Source organism: Monomorium pharaonis, chromosome 9 (assembly GCF_013373865.1).
Source record: "Monomorium pharaonis isolate MP-MQ-018 chromosome 9, ASM1337386v2, whole genome shotgun sequence".
Classification (NCBI taxonomy): domain Eukaryota; kingdom Metazoa; phylum Arthropoda; class Insecta; order Hymenoptera; family Formicidae; genus Monomorium; species Monomorium pharaonis.
Genome location: NC_050475.1, coordinates 18,327,763 through 18,348,864, shown reverse-complemented (window position 1 = coordinate 18,348,864; position 21,102 = coordinate 18,327,763). Strand labels below are relative to the sequence as shown.

At 41.0% G+C, this 21,102-nt stretch overlaps 3 protein-coding genes across 7 annotated transcripts in view; 1 reads left to right on the top strand and 2 right to left on the bottom strand.

Moving 5' to 3' along the window:
* Positions 1-4,392: 4,392 nt before the first annotated feature.
* Positions 4,393-7,566, bottom strand: LOC105832944 (prolactin regulatory element-binding protein). The gene is made up of 4 exons (XM_012674291.3): positions 7,106-7,566; positions 6,484-6,872; positions 5,715-6,409; positions 4,393-5,593 (listed from the first exon to the last, which is right to left on the bottom strand). Exons 1-4 carry the CDS (start codon positions 7,241-7,243, stop codon positions 5,508-5,510), a joined length of 1,308 nt encoding a protein of 435 aa, XP_012529745.2. The 5' UTR covers positions 7,244-7,566; the 3' UTR covers positions 4,393-5,507.
* Positions 7,567-7,660: 94 nt separating this feature from the next.
* Positions 7,661-10,534, top strand: LOC105832943 (NADH dehydrogenase [ubiquinone] flavoprotein 1, mitochondrial). The gene is made up of 6 exons (XM_012674290.3): positions 7,661-7,989; positions 8,173-8,240; positions 8,513-9,181; positions 9,566-9,798; positions 9,877-10,080; positions 10,156-10,534. Exons 1-6 carry the CDS (start codon positions 7,878-7,880, stop codon positions 10,343-10,345), a joined length of 1,476 nt encoding a protein of 491 aa, XP_012529744.1. The 5' UTR covers positions 7,661-7,877; the 3' UTR covers positions 10,346-10,534.
* An 897-nt stretch (positions 10,535-11,431) lies between these two features.
* LOC105832940 (RNA pseudouridylate synthase domain-containing protein 2) overlaps positions 11,432-21,102 on the bottom strand; it is a 133,319-nt gene continuing 123,648 nt past the window's right edge. For all 5 annotated transcript variants that reach the window (XM_036292252.1, XM_012674287.3, XM_036292253.1 and 2 more), the window contains 3 exons: positions 20,903-20,990; positions 17,323-17,499; positions 11,432-17,148 (listed from right to left, as the gene is read on the bottom strand). In XM_036292252.1, coding sequence (XP_036148145.1) covers positions 16,339-17,148; positions 17,323-17,499; positions 20,903-20,990 — 1,075 coding nt within the window. In that variant the 3' untranslated portion in view covers positions 11,432-16,338. The remainder of the gene's footprint in view (positions 17,149-17,322; positions 17,500-20,902; positions 20,991-21,102) is intronic.

Genomic DNA, 21,102 nt, shown 5'->3' with positions numbered 1-21,102 from the left:
GTAAAGTTGTATATGTTTAAAGGAGCAAATCTTCTCTATCTTTGATCTCACATGACATTTAAACACGAGCATAGTAAATATTTGTATTTAAATTGAGTATAAATTAAATTAACATTAAATTAACATTAAATTAAGAATTGAATTTATTAATTATATCTTATATATTAGACATTAAAGTAACCGAAAGAATTAGTAACCTTGAATAAAAAACAGTAATAATTAATTTTTTACTCAGATATGTATTTTCGTTGGATAGTTTTTCATTATTTTAAAATGTTTTAGTTTTTTGCATTTTTTTAGAAAAACACATTACAATAATTAAAATAAGATCAAATCGAGTTTTGGAATAAACATTCTTTCTTAATACATTATACATTTGTAGCAAAATATTATTATACTTACTAAATTTTTAATTTAAAACTCAAAACGTTTCTTTCCTAGCTCGTTCCGCGTTGCGGCATTCTTTTGAGACAATCTTTAAAATATCATTGGAGACACCAGTAAAATTATATTCCCAGCATTTGAAGTTTTCTATTCAGCTTTTTACTTTAAAGTGAAAAACCTTTCATCTCTAGATATATGTATTTTATAAAAGTTAAACATTTTTATTATCGGCTCTTATTCACAGAGATAAATCATACTTTTATTTTCCTATTCTCGTTAAGTTAGTTACGCTCATGACTTAGCTACTGCGCTTGGATATTGCGGTATTACCGTGTATCAATTGTATCAATTATCTCTTAGGCATACTTAGCGTTTGAATGGCGTGAAGAATAGTCCCGCAAATAAGTCATGGCGTTCATTTTGGTATTAAGAGTTAAGACAAATTGCTAGTTCAACCAGCTACTCCGCAAGAACCGCTGCTCTGTAATAAGTTACGGTTGATTGCGGGTACATTACTCTATGCGCTGAAGCAGTGCTGGCCAATTACTTTTTCTCGTTTATAACACAATTTGATCGTCAGCTCAACATCTACCGTCTGAAACAGTACTTTTTTTTATACTACCACAATGTTACGCGAGGATTAGAATTAATTTCCACTCTTCCGAGTGTCTTAATATCCACTCTCGTGCTGCATACGATTATTTTTATTTACACTTTGCGCTGACCTTTTCTAAGTCTTTAAACATTGAAAATTGAGTTAATAGTAAATATTCTTTTGTTCACAATATAAATAAAATACTAGACATCTTATTTAGATATGTGAAACGGATGCCACAGAAAAGAGAAGTCAAAGAAACAAGAACAATAGACGGATTCATTAATCTTCCTTTCGAGGAACGACGTCTCTTCAATATTTAAAAGATGTTTGCTTCAGTCTTTACAAGATGTTGACAATTGTGGCTAAAGTTCTTACCGTATATCCTGCCATATCTTCTTTAAAAATTCAGTTGGCGTCAGTGTTGAGAAAACTTCCTGTGAATTCTAGTAGATATTCATCGTTTAAAGATTTGAAGGAATATAACGAAATTCGTTTTTCACCTCTCAAGTTACTTACAGATTACACATCCCTTTTAAAAATATAATACTGGGCAGTACTAAATTGGCCAGTAATTATTACTTATTTTAAGTATTAAAAGTACTAACAGTGGTGATTTTAATACTTAAAATAAATATTACCTTGATAGGAAAAGATTTATAAAATTGTATGACAAAATAATTGTAAAAGATTTATAATCCATTATTATGAGGGCATAGTTGAGAAAATAAATGTAGAAACATTAACCTTTTATAAAACATAAATAAATGTTTGCGCAATTAAATTTTCAAATGATATGTTGGCATAACAATAGCGATATGATGAATCATCTTAACAGCACATTTGCAAAATTAAATTTAAAAATAAATTGTGCAATAATTGAGAAAAATATTTCAGTTGTAACATTTAAAACATTTAAAAATATAATTGTGCACAAAAGACTCAAATTATTCCCCAATTATTCCTAAATTATGATGCACAAATATTGAAACGTGGAATGTGTAATATTACGGGTTTCAATATTTGTGCATTGTAATGTAGGAATGATTTAAGAGTTTCTGACCGCTTTATTACTATCAATGAAATACTTAACTCTCCAACGGACGCAACTAATCTGTCAGACAAAGTGCCTTATTTTTAATTTTTATTAAATGTCTAGTGAATAAACGATATTTGTTAAATTCATCGGTCGTAATTGCAGCACTTGACTTAAAGGTTTATAACTCAATTTACATAACTGATTAATTTAATCCTTGTAATATCTTTTTATATTAATTTTGAATTAAATATTGAAGATTAAATACTGTAAATATTGCACATTATTATTGCTCAGGGCCGGTTCTGGATACTTGGCCGCCCGTGTGCAAACCTATTTTTCGCCGCCCCGCGTTATTCGCGTTTATATACAATAATAATTATATTGTAATTATCTTTACACATTATTATCGTTTTACAAATTGGGAGATTTTGTTTCTTAATTTTTATAAAACATTCTGAGGGCAGCTTTCGGCCGCCCCCTTAAACCGGCCGCCCGCGTGCGAGGCACGCGTTTGCCCTCCGCCAGAACCACTGTTATTGCTGCATTATATTGTGAAAATATTGAAGATTATAATGTGATAATTTTAAATGCTGAAATAATTGCAAAATATTTATATTTCAATATTTGTCTAATCTTTAACAAATATTATTTAAGAATTATATTGTACTGACAAAACTGTTGCGTTATGGCGAATCATCTTAGCACAATCTTTAATGCCATTATTGTACAATGTTTGCAAAATCTTCTTATCGGGGTAATTACTGGCCATTTTAATAGCATTTTTATAAAAAATGCTTTTTTTACGTTTTTAAATTAATTCGTTAACAATAATAAGTCACCAATTAGAATAAATTTTACACTGCAGAATATGATGAAACTTCCTTCATAATCTTTACACCGATTATCTCAGTGACGTCAAGTTTTTTTTACAAAAATGAAAAAGTAAACTGAGGGTAAAAAAGAAAAAGAAGCATATAAAAAACTTAGCAATAAGATATAAGCAATAATAAAATCAGTATATTTAATTACCTATTGCTTATATTGTTGCTTAAGTTTTTGATTGTGATTGGTTGATTCGCAATTATTAACTATTTATGTTTTTCTATGTAGCACTAGTTAAAAACTTAGAATAAAAACTTCTTGACATATGACATATGCGATACATTACGTGGTATGTATACTGCCTATTATGTGTTATTATACTATTATTACTTCAATAATAAGAATAAATAAAAGAATTAAAAAAAATCTTTATCATTTTCTAAGAAAAATATTTTGTTGCAATGCAAATTAATTATAAAATATAATACTATAATTGACATAAAGTATTTCACGCATCATTTATATACTTTTTACACTTTGACAATGTTAATTAAATTGTACAGATATAAGAAATTTTCATAGTTATTTATTATTTTATTTTTAATTGTAAAATAAAATCAAATGTAAAAAAAAAGAAAAATGGTGAATCAGTGTTGAGCATATTAATTGCCAGCGCAATTTGATGCATGCTATATAAATATTAACAAATTTTTTTCTGAAATATAAATAAATCAATAATCAATGTATCCTATAGATTTAGTTATTTATATCGATTTATTCATATACCAACCATTTTGCTACCAATAATATATGTGTAGTTCTCAGTGATAATAGCGTATTCTCTTATAAAGTAATATATTCTTTGAGAATACTTGGATCCTTACTGTTCAATAAACATGTATACTTATATGTTGTATATTTGCATTTTTGTACACTTATATTTTGTTTTTTGAATTCATTAACTTCGAAAATGTCATTTATTTCTTTTGATTGAGTTTTGAGATATTGTAACATTAAAAAATAACGTTAGATCTTAATACACGATTTCACTAATACGTGTATAATGTGTATAAAATATAAAATGTAAAAGAATGTTTTTATTAAAAATAATTTATAAAATTTTATAAATAAAAAGTGAAAAAATTGTTTTATAATATTTAAACATTTTCTTTATTTTTATTATTATTAATATTGTAATAAAAAATGTAACATATTACCGAATAAATACACAGTAAATATAAATTTCTTTCAAAAATTAAACAAATCCAGAGGTTTTTATTTTTTTTCTCAAAATATTGATTCAAATCCTCAAAATATTGATCAAAACTTATAAAATAATACAATAAATGATTTAAAGTTAAACTGTTTTTTAATAATTAAAAATTTAATTTTTTAGAATCGTTTGATTTTTGTAGGAAACGCTTCAATTGTAAAATTATACTTAAGACATAAAATTAAAATCTAATTTGTTAGATGTACGTAAGTAAATATCTAAGTCTAGTGGTAAAAAAAAATACGTTAAATTATTTTTAATAGAATATATTAATATTAGTTTCAGAATAACGATAAAATTTATTTAATTATTTATTATTAGTTAAGTGGTCAAGACGCTTACAAATTCATTGCAATTTTTCGGAGCGGAAATATTTCCATATACGTTTCCATGTACACTTTCATTTAGATAAATCTTCATTAGTCGAAACAGCTTTGCAATAAAAATATATACGCGTTGTAAAAATAAATTAAGAAATTTTAGAAAGTGCGTAAATAAATAACGACACCTAAACTTAGTTAGTGAAACGTAACAACGATTAATTATTGTGATTGCGTTGATCGTTACGAATATTTATTATACATGTTGCATGCTTTATAAAGAAAATACAGACAAAGAGGAAAAGAGAGAAAAAGAGAGACATATAATCAGGAAAAATATACTAGCAGATATTCAGTTTTTTTAAACATAATACAACAAATATAAATGCAATAAGTTGCAAATTTTTGTCTGTAAATATAAAAAAAACAGAGAATATGGCCATTTGTCGTAAGTACGAGAAACGCACATCTCGAATTATTTGCCATAAACAAAATTATCTAAGCGTGGTCGTGCGCGTGTGCGAAGGAGAAACAATCGCGACGCGACACGCTCATTGAATCCTTCCTTTCGCGCTAAAATTGATAAAATGTAATATCTATATGTACATCAATGTGCTATTGGTGCGGCCCCAATCTTGTTGAAGCACTCCAACGTAGTTCATTTATCACAGTAGCACCCCGACTGACTTTACGTCTATATCTAAATCGCGCGAACGCTTCCTGAAGTTCTGTGTACACTCTTCTATTGATTCAATGAATTCAACTATTAGGATCGTACGGTAACAATCGCCAAATGAATCGAGAATATTCTTATCCTAAAGCTGTGCATATTCACAGTTTATAATGTACTTTGTTTCGTATAGCGCTAACTATCATACGAGATGCTGTTAGCATTTGCGGTTTGATGCAAATAATCCTACGAATGTAACGTAAGATTCTTGAGCGTCTATTGTTTATCGAGTGCGTTGAATTTATTTTTAATCTCTCGTACACGCGCGGGCAATTATCGGCCTAATAAAATAATTAAGAAAGGACAATGTCCTGCTTTATCGGCTCAATTGCACATTTCGTGGGTCATATGCCGAGATAACTGCAGAGGATAAACGCACCACATATACATAAGGCTATCAGTATGATGACAAACCAGAATGGCAGTGTATCTGAAAAACATTAAAAAAGAAAACAAGTTTGTTAGCTTATTAAAATTAAAGATAATTAAATAATTAACTTATTAAAACTAATAGAATTCCAAATTGTCTATTCATAAGATAAGATACTTACGTCTAAATGGTATACTATGTACGCAGATCCTATTGTCCACGGAGATACTGACGACCGCGGTCTCTGTGTTACTCGTAATCGCGGGACCGTCCAGCTTGGTTGGTAGAAACTCCAGACCGGTAACAAACATGCTGTGTGCACCGGGAACGTGAAGCGCCTTCCGTAGGCTAAACGCCACGAATATGTCGACACTTCCTGAGAACATTGTGCCGACGGCCACGAATTTGCCGTCGTCAGAAACGGCCAGCGCCGATAGTGCCTCCTTATAGGAGGCGGATTTAAGGATGGACCCGGTAACCACGTCCCATAGCTGAAGGAAACTAGGATTCTTTCCTGCGACGGCGTTAGAAAGTACGAACAAGTCAATCCGCGTTTTGTCCTCCGCCAATTTTCTGAATCGGCATCTCTTGTACATGTACTTCGCGCCGTCCGACGGCATCCAGGTGAGCTCCCCGTTCCTCGTGCCATCATGCGCATTCCATAGGAAGGCCTTGCCATCCTTGGCAATGCTCACCAGCAGACCACCATCTGGACTAAAATCCAAGTCGTCTATCTCCTTCCCATGCGCATCGAGATTGTGTAATTTGTGCAGCTGTGGAAACTTCCATAGTTTAACGCTACCATCCGTGCCACCCGTAGCCATAATTGTTCCCTGCAAGTTCACCCTAACAACTCTCTGCAAAGGTTCACCATCCCTGCAAGTGAAAAGGTTCTCATTGGAAACCTATGTAATATTCTTCTGGATGTAATAAATATGTTAATTTCTTACCCAAAAGCCGTTTGCACGCTATCAGCAGGTTTAAGAATCAACTGAAGCTTCTTGCTCTTGACGTTAGAATTGTCGTCTTTAATCTCCTCTATCCGCTCCTTCGGAGGCGACTGAACTTCTTCAACTCTCTCGCTGTTCCTCCTGTGTCTAAGACCATCCTTGCTAGCCGCTGCTGTTGTCGGTCCTCTGATCAATTCCCCATTCTCTGAAGTTACCACCTTAGAATTGACATTGTACAGCTGACAATGACTCTCCTGGCCAGCTACTATCCATGTCTTTTTGCCGTTATTGTGTGCGGCGCAATTCATGACCACACTGGGACCCGTTTCGTGCCTGATGACCTCCTCAGCGACAAAATGCACTCCATTGTGTGACAATTCAAAAATTTCCTAAAACAACAGATTGAGTTCAAAATAACCCCATATTAAAGTCCCAAATCAAGAAGAAAAAAAGAATTTCGCAAAAAAGAACGAAAGATAAATCCCAAATCGTCAAATCCATCAAAATGTTACAAAGTGTCTGCAAATTTTGTCTATAAAGTGTCAAGAGAAATACAACAAATAGAAATAACAGATTCCAGTAATCTGCAATTAATATTCTACTTGGAAAACGAGAAACTCACAAATCCATTAGCAATGCCAGTCTTGGAGGAACCGCCACCGCCGCCCACCAGGATGTGCCTGCTGGTGAGCATCTGTAAGGTGTACAGAGGGAAGTTTACCCTAGCCAAAAGGCCACCCTTGTTCCTTCTGGAGGGCATGATGTAGCAGATATCGCGTCCGTAAGTCTTCCGGGTTGCTTGCGCGCGGGTCAAACAGACGGAGGTGTCTTCGCCGAGGACACAGTGCGAACCTGCGAGATCTTCTACCGGTGATCTTCCGGGATCAGGACTGTGCGGATAAATCGCGCGGGCGACGCCCGCGTTTCATCGTCGCCCTAGGACGGCCTTTTAAACGGGGACACGTACACAGCTCACGTGTCACCGCACTATCGAAACGTAAAACGACAGACGACGAGACGACCCGTCGGCCGTCACCCGTGGACGTTGCGCGAAACAACACAGCGAAGGTACACGTATTCACTAGTCCAGCAGCGCCGGCGCGGTTGGACGTTCCGTTGCGAGATTGCGCCACCGCGTCCGGTATCCGTCGGAATCGTGAGATTGCGAAACGGAGGACAATGGAGGAAAACAGAGGAAAAAAACGAAGAATAATCGGCGGGGCTGGGTAGATTGATATTTTTTAAATCAAAGCTTATAGTTAGCAAAGACTCGAACTTTACTAACAATTAGCCAAGACTCGAATTCTATTTAGCGGGGATTCTAACCCAAGTTAGCGAAGACTTCAACTCCACTTAGCAGAGATTCAAACCTCGGTTAATGATCTGCTGTCTTGATGATCAAGAAGGCTGAGATCTCTCGATTGATCGCGCCGCCAACAGCATCTGTGCCCCGCAAAATGGCAGGTGCCATAGTGCGTTGTTTTCAGGTGCCGAGGAGACAGTTGGGTGAGTCTTAAGTATCCGCTTGTTAACGCGGCCACGCGAATTATCGCGAGTCGCGGATGGACCGTCTGCGACAGGACGATGCACGAACTGTTGCCTCGCGCGTCTCCGAGAACGTGCTCCGCTCGCTGCGCGACGGGTCTCTACGAGGTTATGTAATTAAATAAATTTGTGTTATATTTAAAGGTCTCCTCGGATCAAGCTTAAATGGCCAGCAGCAGAGAACGCTCGCCGATGCCGCTCCGGAAGGAAAGGTGAGGCTGTTTCTCGTCATCCCTTTATTTTCTCGATCTCTCTTGCTCTCGTGTATTTTTTAAGCCTCTTCGATCAAGTCCAATTAACTCAACGTCCGACTCGTCCGAGGTGATGGGCTGATGTCATTTGTCGTCATTTTGATGTCAAAAGTTGGCAATTGAGTTGATTGGAGTTGTTCAAAGTAGCCCTTTATTTATTTAAGTGCAGCGCTAAAATAAATAAGACTAGATCAAGCTGATGTTTCTATTGTCACAGTTTTTTTCTTTTACAGAAACAAGGAGGTCCCCTGGCCGATCAGGATCGTATCTTCACGAACTTGTACGGCAGACATGACTGGCGGCTAAAAGGCGCGATAAGTCGCGGCGACTGGTACAAGACCAAGGAGATAATGGAGAAAGGTGCTGACTGGATCATCAATGAAGTGAAGCTTTCTGGTCTGAGGGGTCGCGGTGGTGCTGGCTTTCCCACTGGGATGAAGTGGTCCTTCATGAACAAGCCGTCTGACGGCCGGCCCAAGTATCTGGTGGTCAACGCCGACGAGGGTGAGCCGGGGACCTGCAAAGATCGCGAAATCATGCGCCACGATCCACACAAGCTTGTGGAGGGTTGTCTGATCGCTGGTCGCGCCATAGGTGCCTGTGCCGCCTACATCTACATACGTGGTGAATTTTACAACGAGGCGTCTAACATACAGGTCGCGATAGCCGAGGCTTATCAGGCCGGTTTGATTGGCAAGAACGCCTGCAACTCCGGCTATGACTTTGACATCTTTGTGCAACGTGGCGCAGGCGCGTACATCTGCGGCGAGGAAACCGCGCTTATTGAATCCATCGAGGGAAAACAGGGGAAACCGAGATTGAAACCACCATTCCCAGCCGACATTGGTGTGTTCGGATGCCCCACGACAGTCAACAATGTCGAAAGCATAGCAGTGGCACCTGTATGTATCTCTTATGAATACATTAGGCGAGTTTTTTAAACGTATCATCTGTTGATGAATCGTATTAAGCGCAATGTGCTCAATCAATTAGAATGATGAATCATTAGATGGATTAACACGTTGTATCATGATACTTCTATTTTCGTTATTTTTACAAATATAAAGAATTCTTTAATGACTCATACATACATTTTAACTCTTTAGAAACTATTCAGATGTCATTGTATTTTAAAAAATGTATATAAATATTTAATGGTCTTAATTTTATAAGGAATAGAAATTCGCAGGACATAATTGTGTGCATCCTATGTCCACAGAGTTAAACTCGCCTTTTTTTCTTTCTATGTAATTTATTTATTTTATTCTTATCGATAATGTTTCCAGACGATCTGTCGCCGAGGTGGAGCGTGGTTCGCCTCATTTGGACGTCCACGCAATACTGGAACCAAACTCTTCAATATCTCTGGGCACGTGAACAATCCATGCACTGTTGAGGAAGAAATGTCCATTCCTCTAAAGGAGCTGATCGAGAGGCACGCGGGAGGTGTAATCGGAGGATGGGACAATCTGTTAGGTGTCATTCCTGGTGGCTCTTCGACTCCCGTCATTCCTAAAAGGTAAAGATATAGAAATCCTATTGATCTGGCGAAACTCCATTTCTATTCCAAAAATCACACGGTCGAAAATTCTTATAGTGCATGCGACACTGTCCTACTGGATTTCGACGATCTCATCAGGGTGCAGAGCTCGTTCGGCACGGCCGCTGTAATCGTGATGAACAAACAGACGGACATCATTAAAGCCATCACTCGTTTAATAAGCTTCTACAAGCACGAATCCTGTGGTCAGTGCACGCCTTGCCGCGAGGGTATTAGTTGGATGTATAAAATATTGAAGAGGTAGGCATCGAACGATTTATCTTGTTTGTATAAAATAATCATTATTCGGTTTTATAACAATTTTACTTTTCGCAGATTCATGGAAGGTAACGCCGAAGTGCACGAGATAGACATGCTGTGGGAACTTACGAAACAGATAGAATTGCACACGATATGCGCCTTGGCTGACGGCGCCGCGTGGCCCGTGCAGGGTCTGATCAGACATTTCAGGCCGGAAATCGAGGCGCGCATGAAGGAACAGAAACGAGCGACGTCGCAAAGTTGAGAAATCGAATCAGATATTAGACAAAATATAACGGGAGGAGATACTTAGAGCGATTCCTGTAAGATTTTATATTTATTTTCAGTGTATATAAATGAATCTAAACGTGATATAGTCCCCTGTAATATTCTCCGAACCCGGGTGGACATCCATTCCGGAGGTTCGGCTAATAAAGGAAACACAAGAGAAAAACTTGGCTATATTTATATATACATATATATATAGATTGTAAATAGATGCTCCTTAAGATCACGCGTTAAACGAAATTAAAGCGAAAAACTCTCATAACATTTAACGTTTATACGAGGGAGAATGAAACCGGCGAAGAGCAAAGTGCTTTGGAACAAAAGTTTTCGTCTAATGACGGTCATTTGCCGCTGGAAACTGAGAGGAATAATCGTACCTCGAGGGCTTTAGTGCAAGAGAAAAGTCGATACGACGCTTTAAGATTGGTTCAATAGTAGGCATTCTATTACATTGTATCAAGGAATTTAAAGATTCTAATCTATTTTACACGGATCTCTCGCAAACAATCCATCTTACCTTTTTAAGGATGATACTCCGGACGGAACGACAGTCGAGAATATACAACAGGCAGATATAAAAATTTCGAGAGAAATATACGTCGTCGGAGAAAGGATCGTGCACGCGAAAATGTAAGGAAATTCGATTTATCCTCGAATATTGCCCAAGTTTACTCAGAGCCATATAAGACTAACATTTACCTCCTACATTTTCTTATGCAAATAGCCTGACTCCCCATTACGTGGTTTTCGTTGGAATTATGTTACGCCTCGCGTTACGGGGGTTTTCCCGAAGCACTACTTGAAGCCATGAGTTATAACTCGTGCTATAGCATCGCGGCGATGTACTACGCGAAATAAATGGTACGGCTATTGAATGGAAAATATTTTTGCCGCACTAGCTAGCGTTCGGAACGGGAAGTGTTCGGAATGAAGGGAGGAGCTCGCTTCCAGCCTCGCTTCCATGAATCATGCATACGATCTGGTTGGTTACTTACCCCGAGCTCAGGGTGAAATGTAAGATCCAACCGGGCACGTTCGGAGACGAGAATATCCGTCGGCAGTCTTTTTTTTATCGAACGATATTTTGCATTTATTCGTTCATCATACAAGAGAATTTTACTAGCTCTAAACTGCTCCGCCGGCTACAGTACGGATAATAAGTGACTTTAGATACGGTACAATGTGCGTATACAATACATATATACAAAAGCACGTTCGCTCGGTTCCGCAGACGATGCCGACGCGTCTGCTCTCCTTGTCTCTCTTTCTCTCGTTCTCTCGCATTCTCTCTCTCTCTTCCGTTCTCTCCCGCTTTTCTCTCTTAGCGCCGCTAAAGTCAGAACTGTCTTTTTCGCGGTTTCTTGAAATTATCGTTAGTTAACTTAAATAATAATAGATTTAAGCTAGCCGTTACATTCACGGGGTAGCTCGCCATCTTCCGACGAGCTGTCCCGGTTGTGTTAGTAAGCGCACACACTGTCTTTTATGATAGGTCCGTTGTTACGTTATCTTCACGTTTCTCGCTTATTCTCTTCCTATGTATACATATACATACATATATATTATCTATATACCAAATCCATTTCATTCCGCGCATTCGATATTACGCTTTCCCTTTATTTTCGCTTCTTCTTTATTCATAACTCGCGGGCAGTGATGGCAAGATCGGTTTATCCCAAGTGCTCTCGCTCCGGATTGAAAAAATATCTAGGCACGATACTAACGACGCACATTTTCCTCGAACTTTTTTTTTTTTTTAGGCACTAACGTATCCCATTATGTATATGTCGCATTCAGCGTTAAGCCTTAAGTAATTTGAGAAAGGATAACTTCCAGTATGGTCGTATCTTGATCCCATCGAGTGTCTAGTTTTAAAAAGATTCTACCGAGTTATAATAAGTATGCCAGCTCTAAAAGCAGTCGTTCCTAAGGCTCTCACGCTTCTCACGCTTTCTAAACTAAAACGGCAAGCTATTCTAACGATACACTTAGCAAACGCATAGTTTTGCAACCGTGTAATAATCCATGTAAATTAACGGCGTATACGTTGCGCGCGGCAGTACGAACTTAATTTAATTTAAATATCGTTGATACGGCACATCGTAGCGTAATAATCATAGGTCATAGCACTTGTCGTCGGATCAAATCCCTCGGCAAACATCCAGACACGGTCCCAGACATGAATTGGCCCCGTTAGAAAAGCAGTTCGAATTATGACGTTAAAGAGTCCAAAAGTCGCTAATTTCATCGGAAGGCATAGTAATCTGATGCATTCGCCGCGTCTGTAGTTTTGCCCAATCGTTTCTGGATCACTTCCCATCACTGCTCACGACGACTTAAAGAGGGTATTCTATTTTTGTTGAGAGGGAAAAAGGTCTGTCTCCAAACAGTTTTTAATGGAAAGAAAATGGAACAATTAAAAAATATTAATTTTTGATATTTTTTATTATCGCAGATTACCAAACAATAAAAAATGTATATACACCGATTGAAATAGAATTGGTGTGGCAGTCTTTTAAAAATTAAAATAATATAATATTTATATTAATCTTTATGAAAACCCGTCATTTTAATTTTAGTTCGGTCAGTGCACACTTCGTAAATTAAAATTTTTTCTTCTTATGTTTTAGGTAAATCAGTGGCTCTCAATCTCTACGGTTCCCAATTTTACATACAGCCATACATTGTCTACTAGTCTGAGATAATAAAAAATATCATCATAATCTACCAAAATCAATAAATTTCTAAAAAGTGCATCTAAATTGCCTTAATTCCTTTCTGTTAAAAAAATTTCTGAAAACAGACCTTTTTTCGAACCCAACACAAAATAGAATATCCTCTCGACGCTAAAATACAAGCTCCGAAGCCCGCGTTACACGCGGGCCGATGTGTTTTGTTGCGCGGCCGTCCCTGTCCGTCGCTCTTGTGCACACGTTGTGCCGCGTGTTATCGCGCCGTGTGACGCAAAACAGACTCCCATATGCGTGTACATACATACGAGAGCTTCTTCGGAGCTACGAGACAAGCGCGTGTGCAGCAAGTGCGATCGTCCGGAAATAAAAAAGCTCGCGTAACATCGGCGAAATTTCCACGCGCTCGAACGGGGGCGGCCTGGCAACTTGGAAGCTGACGGAAGTGGAGACGCCACGCGCTTCTTTCGCGACGTCTCTCGAAGAGACGCACGGAGACGAGAGAACGCGACGACTCGTAATAAAATAAAATTGTAGCGTTTTTCTTTTGTTCTCGCATTTTTCTTTCACTCGCCCCCTCGGATTGTACTTGTTGCGAAACACCTCGTCTACCTTGTCCCCTTCGGCCCCCGACAGGCCCGCGCGCTCCTCTCGAGATATCCCGTCGGCTTCGAGAAAAGGTACATTACGCACGATATGATTGAAAGCTCGCTGGTCGCTCTTTGGCATGATCATTGGCTGTCTTTCGGGCAAGATCACGCTTATTGTTGGAGAACCCTGCCGCTGGACCCACGCCACCGCGCATTGGTTCCTCCCCCACACTTAAATATCTGCCATAAAAATAGATGCGCCTCTATCGCAGTTTCCGTACGTCAGCCCCCTACCTGTGCCCCCACGAAGGATACAATTCTCTCCGTCTCCTTCTTCTACTACTTCTCCCCCTTCTCCTTGTTTCGATTCCAAGGAGTCTATTCTCGAAACCGTGCGAAAACGTCTCGCGCGCGTGTGAATGGAAACCGGACCACTGTCCTCAATGAGGAACGTGGTCTCGTCGTCGAACGAAGGAAGTTACTCGCGTGCGCATGGTCGCGAGGATACGACGATCACAGTCGGCGGTTATCCTTCAGGGAACTTGACGAACTTGGCGCGGTAGAGGACTGACGATCAACGAGTAACAGAGATACCACATCGGAAAGATTTCCTAATAGCATTGATACGCTATTAATACCGATGTACATTTGTCTCCTTCCGTCACGTTCGAAACTCGCGAGGCTTACGGTAATCTCTCTCGCACAATGAGTACATTAGCGATATACACAAACCACTATACGATAATAACAGAAATCGCAGGGCTTCGTTGAAATTGTTCCAAAGCCGGACCCGCCGGGGATAAATTTATCTCCCGGTTATAGCTGACTTCTGTCAAGTCTGAAGAACTCAGGCGGGTTCGATGCCAAGAGCAACACCGCTGCCGTATATAATCGATATCGCCTGTTCACTTCCGTCCGTCCGAAGTCAATTTCGAGTCAAATTCGCGAAGCCACGACGGTGATTTACCGGGGGTACATCTCCCGGGAACGCAAGCTCGAACGTCACATACTATGCTCGTGCTACTTCGCGCCGCGTCGTTTATTCTTAGATGATAAGACATTGCTTCTGCTGGAATTTTGAGAAATGGATCGAGCGATATGGATCTCTCCCGTGAATCAAAATGTTCCGCAAGATTGGAGAGTAACAGTCGCGCGCTACACACACACACACACATAGCCGGACGACTTCTCGCGATCATAGAAAATAGACGAGAGAGATCCGCGGCTTTTCGTTCTCGCTTTCTATGTACGTCATAAATCAAGATGAATAATACGCGATCCATCGGAATACCATACCATGTCTCCGACAGATGCATCAATCTTCTCTCACATGTTAGGGGAGTATCTCGCGCTCCAGTGGCAGTGACTTTTTGACCGCTGCTGCTCATAAAGGCGGCCCGCGAGACTATCACGTTTTCCGGAACGTACACATTTGTCTCAGTCTGCGCTAGAGCGTTCACGCAAATGATTTTTATGTATAATTCCTGTACGCAACCCGTGAAATCGTAGCTAATACAAATCGTGTTACAATCGAACGGAAATTAGTCGATTAATCGTATTTTTCTATGTATATATATATTTTTTTTTTGTATATATATATCACAAATAAAAATAAAAATAGAGTTATCTTTAACTTTAGCCGTTTTGCTGATACGGCCGTATCTTTAAGACATTTTGATCGACAAATATCGCGATAATATAATCACAGATCTCGCCTATATTTGTTACAATATACATCTTCCTGATAAAAAAGAAATTGCGATTCGTTATGTTAATTCGGAAGCTGCAACGAAGTCCTGCGACCTGTAAGATTCACATCGACCGACCGATCGCGCGAGAACATTCTTACGGCTGTTACGCGGAGAGAAACGATCGTAGGAACAATCATTGCACTTTATTACGAAATCTCGACGTAATTTTACTGCGTAACTTTACAAGGCGCTCCAGATTTACTCGTGGAGGAAAACTCATGATTGAGAAACCCGGAAACATTACTGTGGCAAGACAAAAATAACAATAATGATGATCTGACTTATTATAATTGGCTCCCAAAATCAGGACAGTTTTGCGGTAATAGGATCAGTAACAACGGTTGTCTTTTGTCGCTATGATTAATCCGCGCAATAACACGTGCGTCTCTCGGATCGTTTCCCACGCGTAAGATGGTCCGCGCGCGGGATTTGCGCGAGACTTTGCCAGAAATACATAACGAAACGAGAACGCGCGCGCGCGCGCGCGCACGTTCGCAATGGGCAAACTTGCCGCTGAGGATGAGCGTACAGTATTTCTGCGATCCGTCGGAATTGCCTCGCGATAACGCCGAGTTGTTGTCGCGTTTATGTTTATCGGCGGCGAGTTTGCAGAAATGTAAATATCGCGCGACGTGAGATTGTTCCAGCAATCCCATTTCTCTCGGACACCGCAGGAACATCCCGCAAAGTCCGGCAGCCAGAAAGTTGCAGGGGGAGGGGGATGCTCGTCTGTTTGTCTACCGTACGTATGTGTCTGCGTATTCGTGTACTACGTGTACTTGCTCGTACACTACGATGGTCAAGATCGCTCATTGGCGGATGGAAGGCACGGGGTAAGGATATCAAAAGGGGGAATCGGGACTCAACGACGACAACGACAATGACGACGATTGCTCGCCGAGGAATCCCCGCGGATCGTTCTCGATCGTGTCGTCCGAACTATCGATCGTTACCGATCCAATCGCTCGCCGCCCACGCGGGCAGTGGCGTTTCGTACTCCCATCCCGGGCCGCAGTAACGCCACGCGTGCAGATACATCACCAGATCCGACGGCTTCGGGTCCCTATACTTGACTTTGCACTCGTAGCAGTGCGGATCGACGGTGACCTTGTCGTTGGTGAAAGTGGAATCCGGCGGTTCCGAGCCGGTTTGCGTTCCCACGGTTACTTTGAGGGATTCCTGCTGCTGCGGCTGCTGTTGCTGTTGCTGTTGCTGCTGCTGTTGTTGTTGTTGTTGCTGCTGTTGTTCGTCTTCGACCAGACCCGGGGTGGACGACGGTGAAGAACCGTTGTCCTTGTCGCTGCCGGAACCTAGCATGCGCTCTTCCAACTCCAACTTCGGCTTGAACAGGCTCATGTCGGAATCGCCGTCCATCCCAAGCCAATTCTCAGCGTTGTGGATGCTGATAAGATCCCGCACGAGCTCCTCGTCAGTTTTGCCGATGTTACCGCCCTTGCCCTTGTGCGGGCCGAAAACAACGTGATTGTACAGAGGATCGTTTACCACGGGATAGCCGAGGTACTGCAAGTGGACGCGGATCTGATGCATACGGCCAGTTTGCGGCTTGCACAACACTACCGACGACTTGCCGTTATAGCTGAGACGCTTGAAGCGGGTGACGCAATCCTTGCCCTTCTCGGAGACCTTGCAAACACCGATCTTGTAAGAGACGACCTCGATCGGTTCCGAGCAGATCACCTCCTCCTCGGGGAACTCACCCTCCACTCGGCACACGTACTGCTTGTGGACCTGGAATGTGAAACGTGCGACGTAAAATATACACGAAGCCGATTACGTCGTCGCGTTCGTACGCCAATGTAAGCGTCTCCGTCTCGTTCGAACGACGGATGAATAATGCCAGCTGCACGTCCGTATGTTTTTTTTTTTGCATACCCGAGCCGTGCGCTTGGTTACGCAACCAACCTGTCGATTTCTTATTTGGTGCTCCATCTGTCTCGCCTTCTTTGGCGTTCTACCGAACAGGAGAATGCCGCTGGTCAACCGGTCTAGCCTGTGAATGGTCCTGAGATTCTTCAAGTTGTACTCCTTCGCCAGGATGAAAACCACGGTGTTGTGCCGGTAACGACCGCACGGATGCACCTGCGAACAGAGGATGGGCCGAACCAATCAGCTTATTTTCGCTTCTTCGCTCTGATGCTCAAAGCGGCAAGAAAAGAAAACAACCTAATATATAATGTCCAAATATTAGAAGGAGAAAAATCGAGACATCCCGGCTCCATTCCGAGTTCAAGGCATCTGGGATTCTCGTATCTTCCATATTACATGCTAAACTCTGCATCTCGAGTAACCAAAATATCTACAGGAAATGAGATGTGAACGGCAAATTTACGGAGTTTACGCTACTTAATGAATGTACTCGGTGCCTATCGGCATGTGGCCAATGTAAATTCAATGTATGAACAAACACACATACACACACATACACACACGCGCGCGCGAAGGCATACGCTTACAGGCATCCATACACAGGATCGACCCATTTTTCCTGGTAAATTCGGGACAAAAAGCAATCACGCCTACAAAGAGAGTTCGATTCATCGTTTTGCGAATCGAGTATGACACGGGGAACGCGGCGCGCTTTATGCATTCTGGTCGACAATGCGGATTTGTAGGTATAGCGACCGGCTGGCTGACTAGCTGCTGGTGCATCGGACTTTCTTCCTGGCTCGATAAGTCCCGCGCGCTTCTATCCGACACCACGGTGCACGTATGCACACAATAATGCGCGTCGGCTATCGAAACGATTCTCCAACAACTCAGCGAACCGCTACAATAATCCGGCGATCGAAAGCACTTTTCTACTCGCCGCCGCGCCGCAAGAATATTTCGCCACCTTCCGCATATTTCTCTCCCGTTGTGGAATGAATTTCAACAACTCTTCGAGTTGAGTAAATAAATCCCGATCTTTTATCGCTGACGTACGCACGAGCTTCTTCGATGTATCTTCCTTTGTATAACCCGTAGAAACATAATTTTTCTTTAAAATTCTATTAAAATTTTATAAAATTGTAACATAAGGCGTTTAACTCGCTTTTAACCCAAAAATAGTTATTCTTTTTTTTCGCATACGCTGAAAATGTTTTTTTATAATATCCAATTAAAAAAATGTTTTTCTTTATTGTATTTGTTTATTATGTAAATATAAAATGTTGCAAGAATTTATTTTTTGATAAAAATATATAAACACTTAGAAATATAATAATAATATTCATAGGTTATAATGTTTTTTAACTTAAGCTTCATTCAAATCCATATTATTTCGAATTTAATTAAACACTCTCACCACACTTGAACTTTTATATAACGTAAACGATCATCTGAGGTGATTTCTACACCTCAGCAAATTTCAACAAATCTACTATAAATCTAAGTCATAACTCTATTCTTATCTCTATTATACAAATTTGGTTTTGGAATCTTTAAATGAAAAATAGATTTAGATCGGTAAAAAAAAATTACTGGAGCGTCATTTGTCCAACGCTATAAAAAAAATGTCCCTGGCAAAATAACTATTCTCGAAAGATTAAGGCGACGCGAAGAAGCTAAATAATTTTGTAATCCGCGCAGGAAATGGCGAGGGAAATGAGGAAGCGAAAGCGACACGACAAAATTATTTAGTTCACGATTGCATAACGATCTGTGCTCGCGAAAATTAATTCTGTCGGGTGGCACGAGATCTCCTCGCAACAAAGTACGGGGATGAAAAAAAGATTCTCGAGAGAGCGGGCGAACGAAACGCAAAGCGACTGTAAAGTCGCGCTCGTGCCCGCCCCTACCTACCCTACCTACTTGCGGATTATTTTTGCATTAATGCCCGGCCGTAATTTTATTGCGCAAGCTCTTGTTAACGAGCTCCCCTCCGAGGTGCCACCGGAAGTGCATTCGGTGACATCTGAGAGAAAAAGTGGCCGGAGCTCTCGGTTCGCGCGCGGTATTTATCGCCGCGCGACGAAGCCTCGCGAGGAATCGTATATAGGAGAATAAAACTTGCAACCGCCGCCGCAACGGCGACCACAACTAACGGCCCCGACAGTGGGAAAACGAGAAAAGAGTGCAGAAAGAGAAAGAGAAAGAGAAAAAAAAATATACGAAGCGCAGGAGAAAGAGTACGTTAAAATCTCATAAGTCGGTCCCGCGCGGCGTCTTCTTCTTTTTGGACACTCGAGACACTTTTGGAACGCCTTATTTCGCTCGGTGGCGCGGCACACACAGGTGTACACACGTCCTCGTCGAATTGAAATAACCGAGACGAAAATTGCCGCGAAGTGGAAAACGCATGGAAAGAGGACCGTTAAACTCGTTCCCGAGGAACGTAACCGTAACCGTTAATTTACGCCAATGAATCACCGATATCGCCGGTTTAATGCATCGGACTCTCGCGGTATTGCATTTCACCGCCACCGTGTGATGGTGGTAGTGGTGGTGGTGGTGGTGGTGCGCCCCTCCTGTCCTTTACCTACGTGTGTTTTTACAGCGGGGCAAAGTCCCGACGTTATCGCGGCGGCGGCGGAGCGGAGCAATAATAGCGCGGAGTAAATTATCCGTGATTTGCGAGCGCCGTAATGCGCGCGATTAACATTTTAATAGTGAGTTTTATTCGCGCGGTCGCGGCGGGACATTTACGCGAATCGTCTCCGCGTGCGCGCGCGCGCGAATACTCCTCTCTCTTTTTTTTTCCACGATTCTCTCTCTCTTTTTTTTTGGTCATGATTGTTTCATATCCCGAAGTGTACCAGAGGCGAGACGACCGAGGTCGGCCGAGGGTCGAAACGTTGCATTTTAAACAGGCGAAAGCTCGTCAGGAAGCCCTTGGCATTTGACGCACACATCTGTTAGCATCGCGTTGTTTTGTTAGTCACCGTCTGAAAAACGACTCGTTAGCGACGATTTAGTCGCCTTCCGCGTGTCGGAAGAGAGAGAGAGAGAGAGAGAGAGAGAGAGAGAGAGAGAGAGAGAGAAGAAAATGAAAGAACGTTAACGAAATCCAGAAGGTCGACGTTGAAGAAGCGGAAGTTGCGCGCCCGGGCTGAGACACGCTAGAATTTAATTTAGGGATACACTCAAATATTCAGACAAAACGATGGAAAACCTCATCAGCGAGAGTGCAAAAGAATAGAGTCCGGGGAATTCTAAATTTAACGGCGATGGAACTTGAACTCGCAAAAGCATGCCGCCAGGAATAATTTTTTTTTCTGTAAAGAAAGTTGCGTATATGCTGGCGGCTTTTCGGATTTCTCAGGTGAACCGAAATGAGCTTCGAGTATGAGCTCCAAGTGATTTGACTGCGTGGAAACTATCGAGGAACATGCAAGAGAGTGCAGTAGATGTGTATGTGTGTGTGTGTGTGTGTGTGTGTGTGTGTGTGTATGCGCGCGCGCGCGTATGAGTGTATGTACAGGCGTGTGTTTTGTGCTTTTGTGATGGATGATACACACGACAAACAATTTTTTTGGCAGTACAGTTCTGGCAGTACACCACTTACAGGGATGGAGGCGGGCTTGTTGACCACGACGACGTCCTCGTCCATGTGTATCACCGTGATCGGCTCCGAGGTGACAGGCACCTCGTGTCTGCAACACACCAATCGCAACCAGCTTAACGTGGCTTTGTTCCATTTGCGCTTACACGTCTCGCACTTACGTACGTAATTCACGTACGTATAAGACGTACACGTACACACAC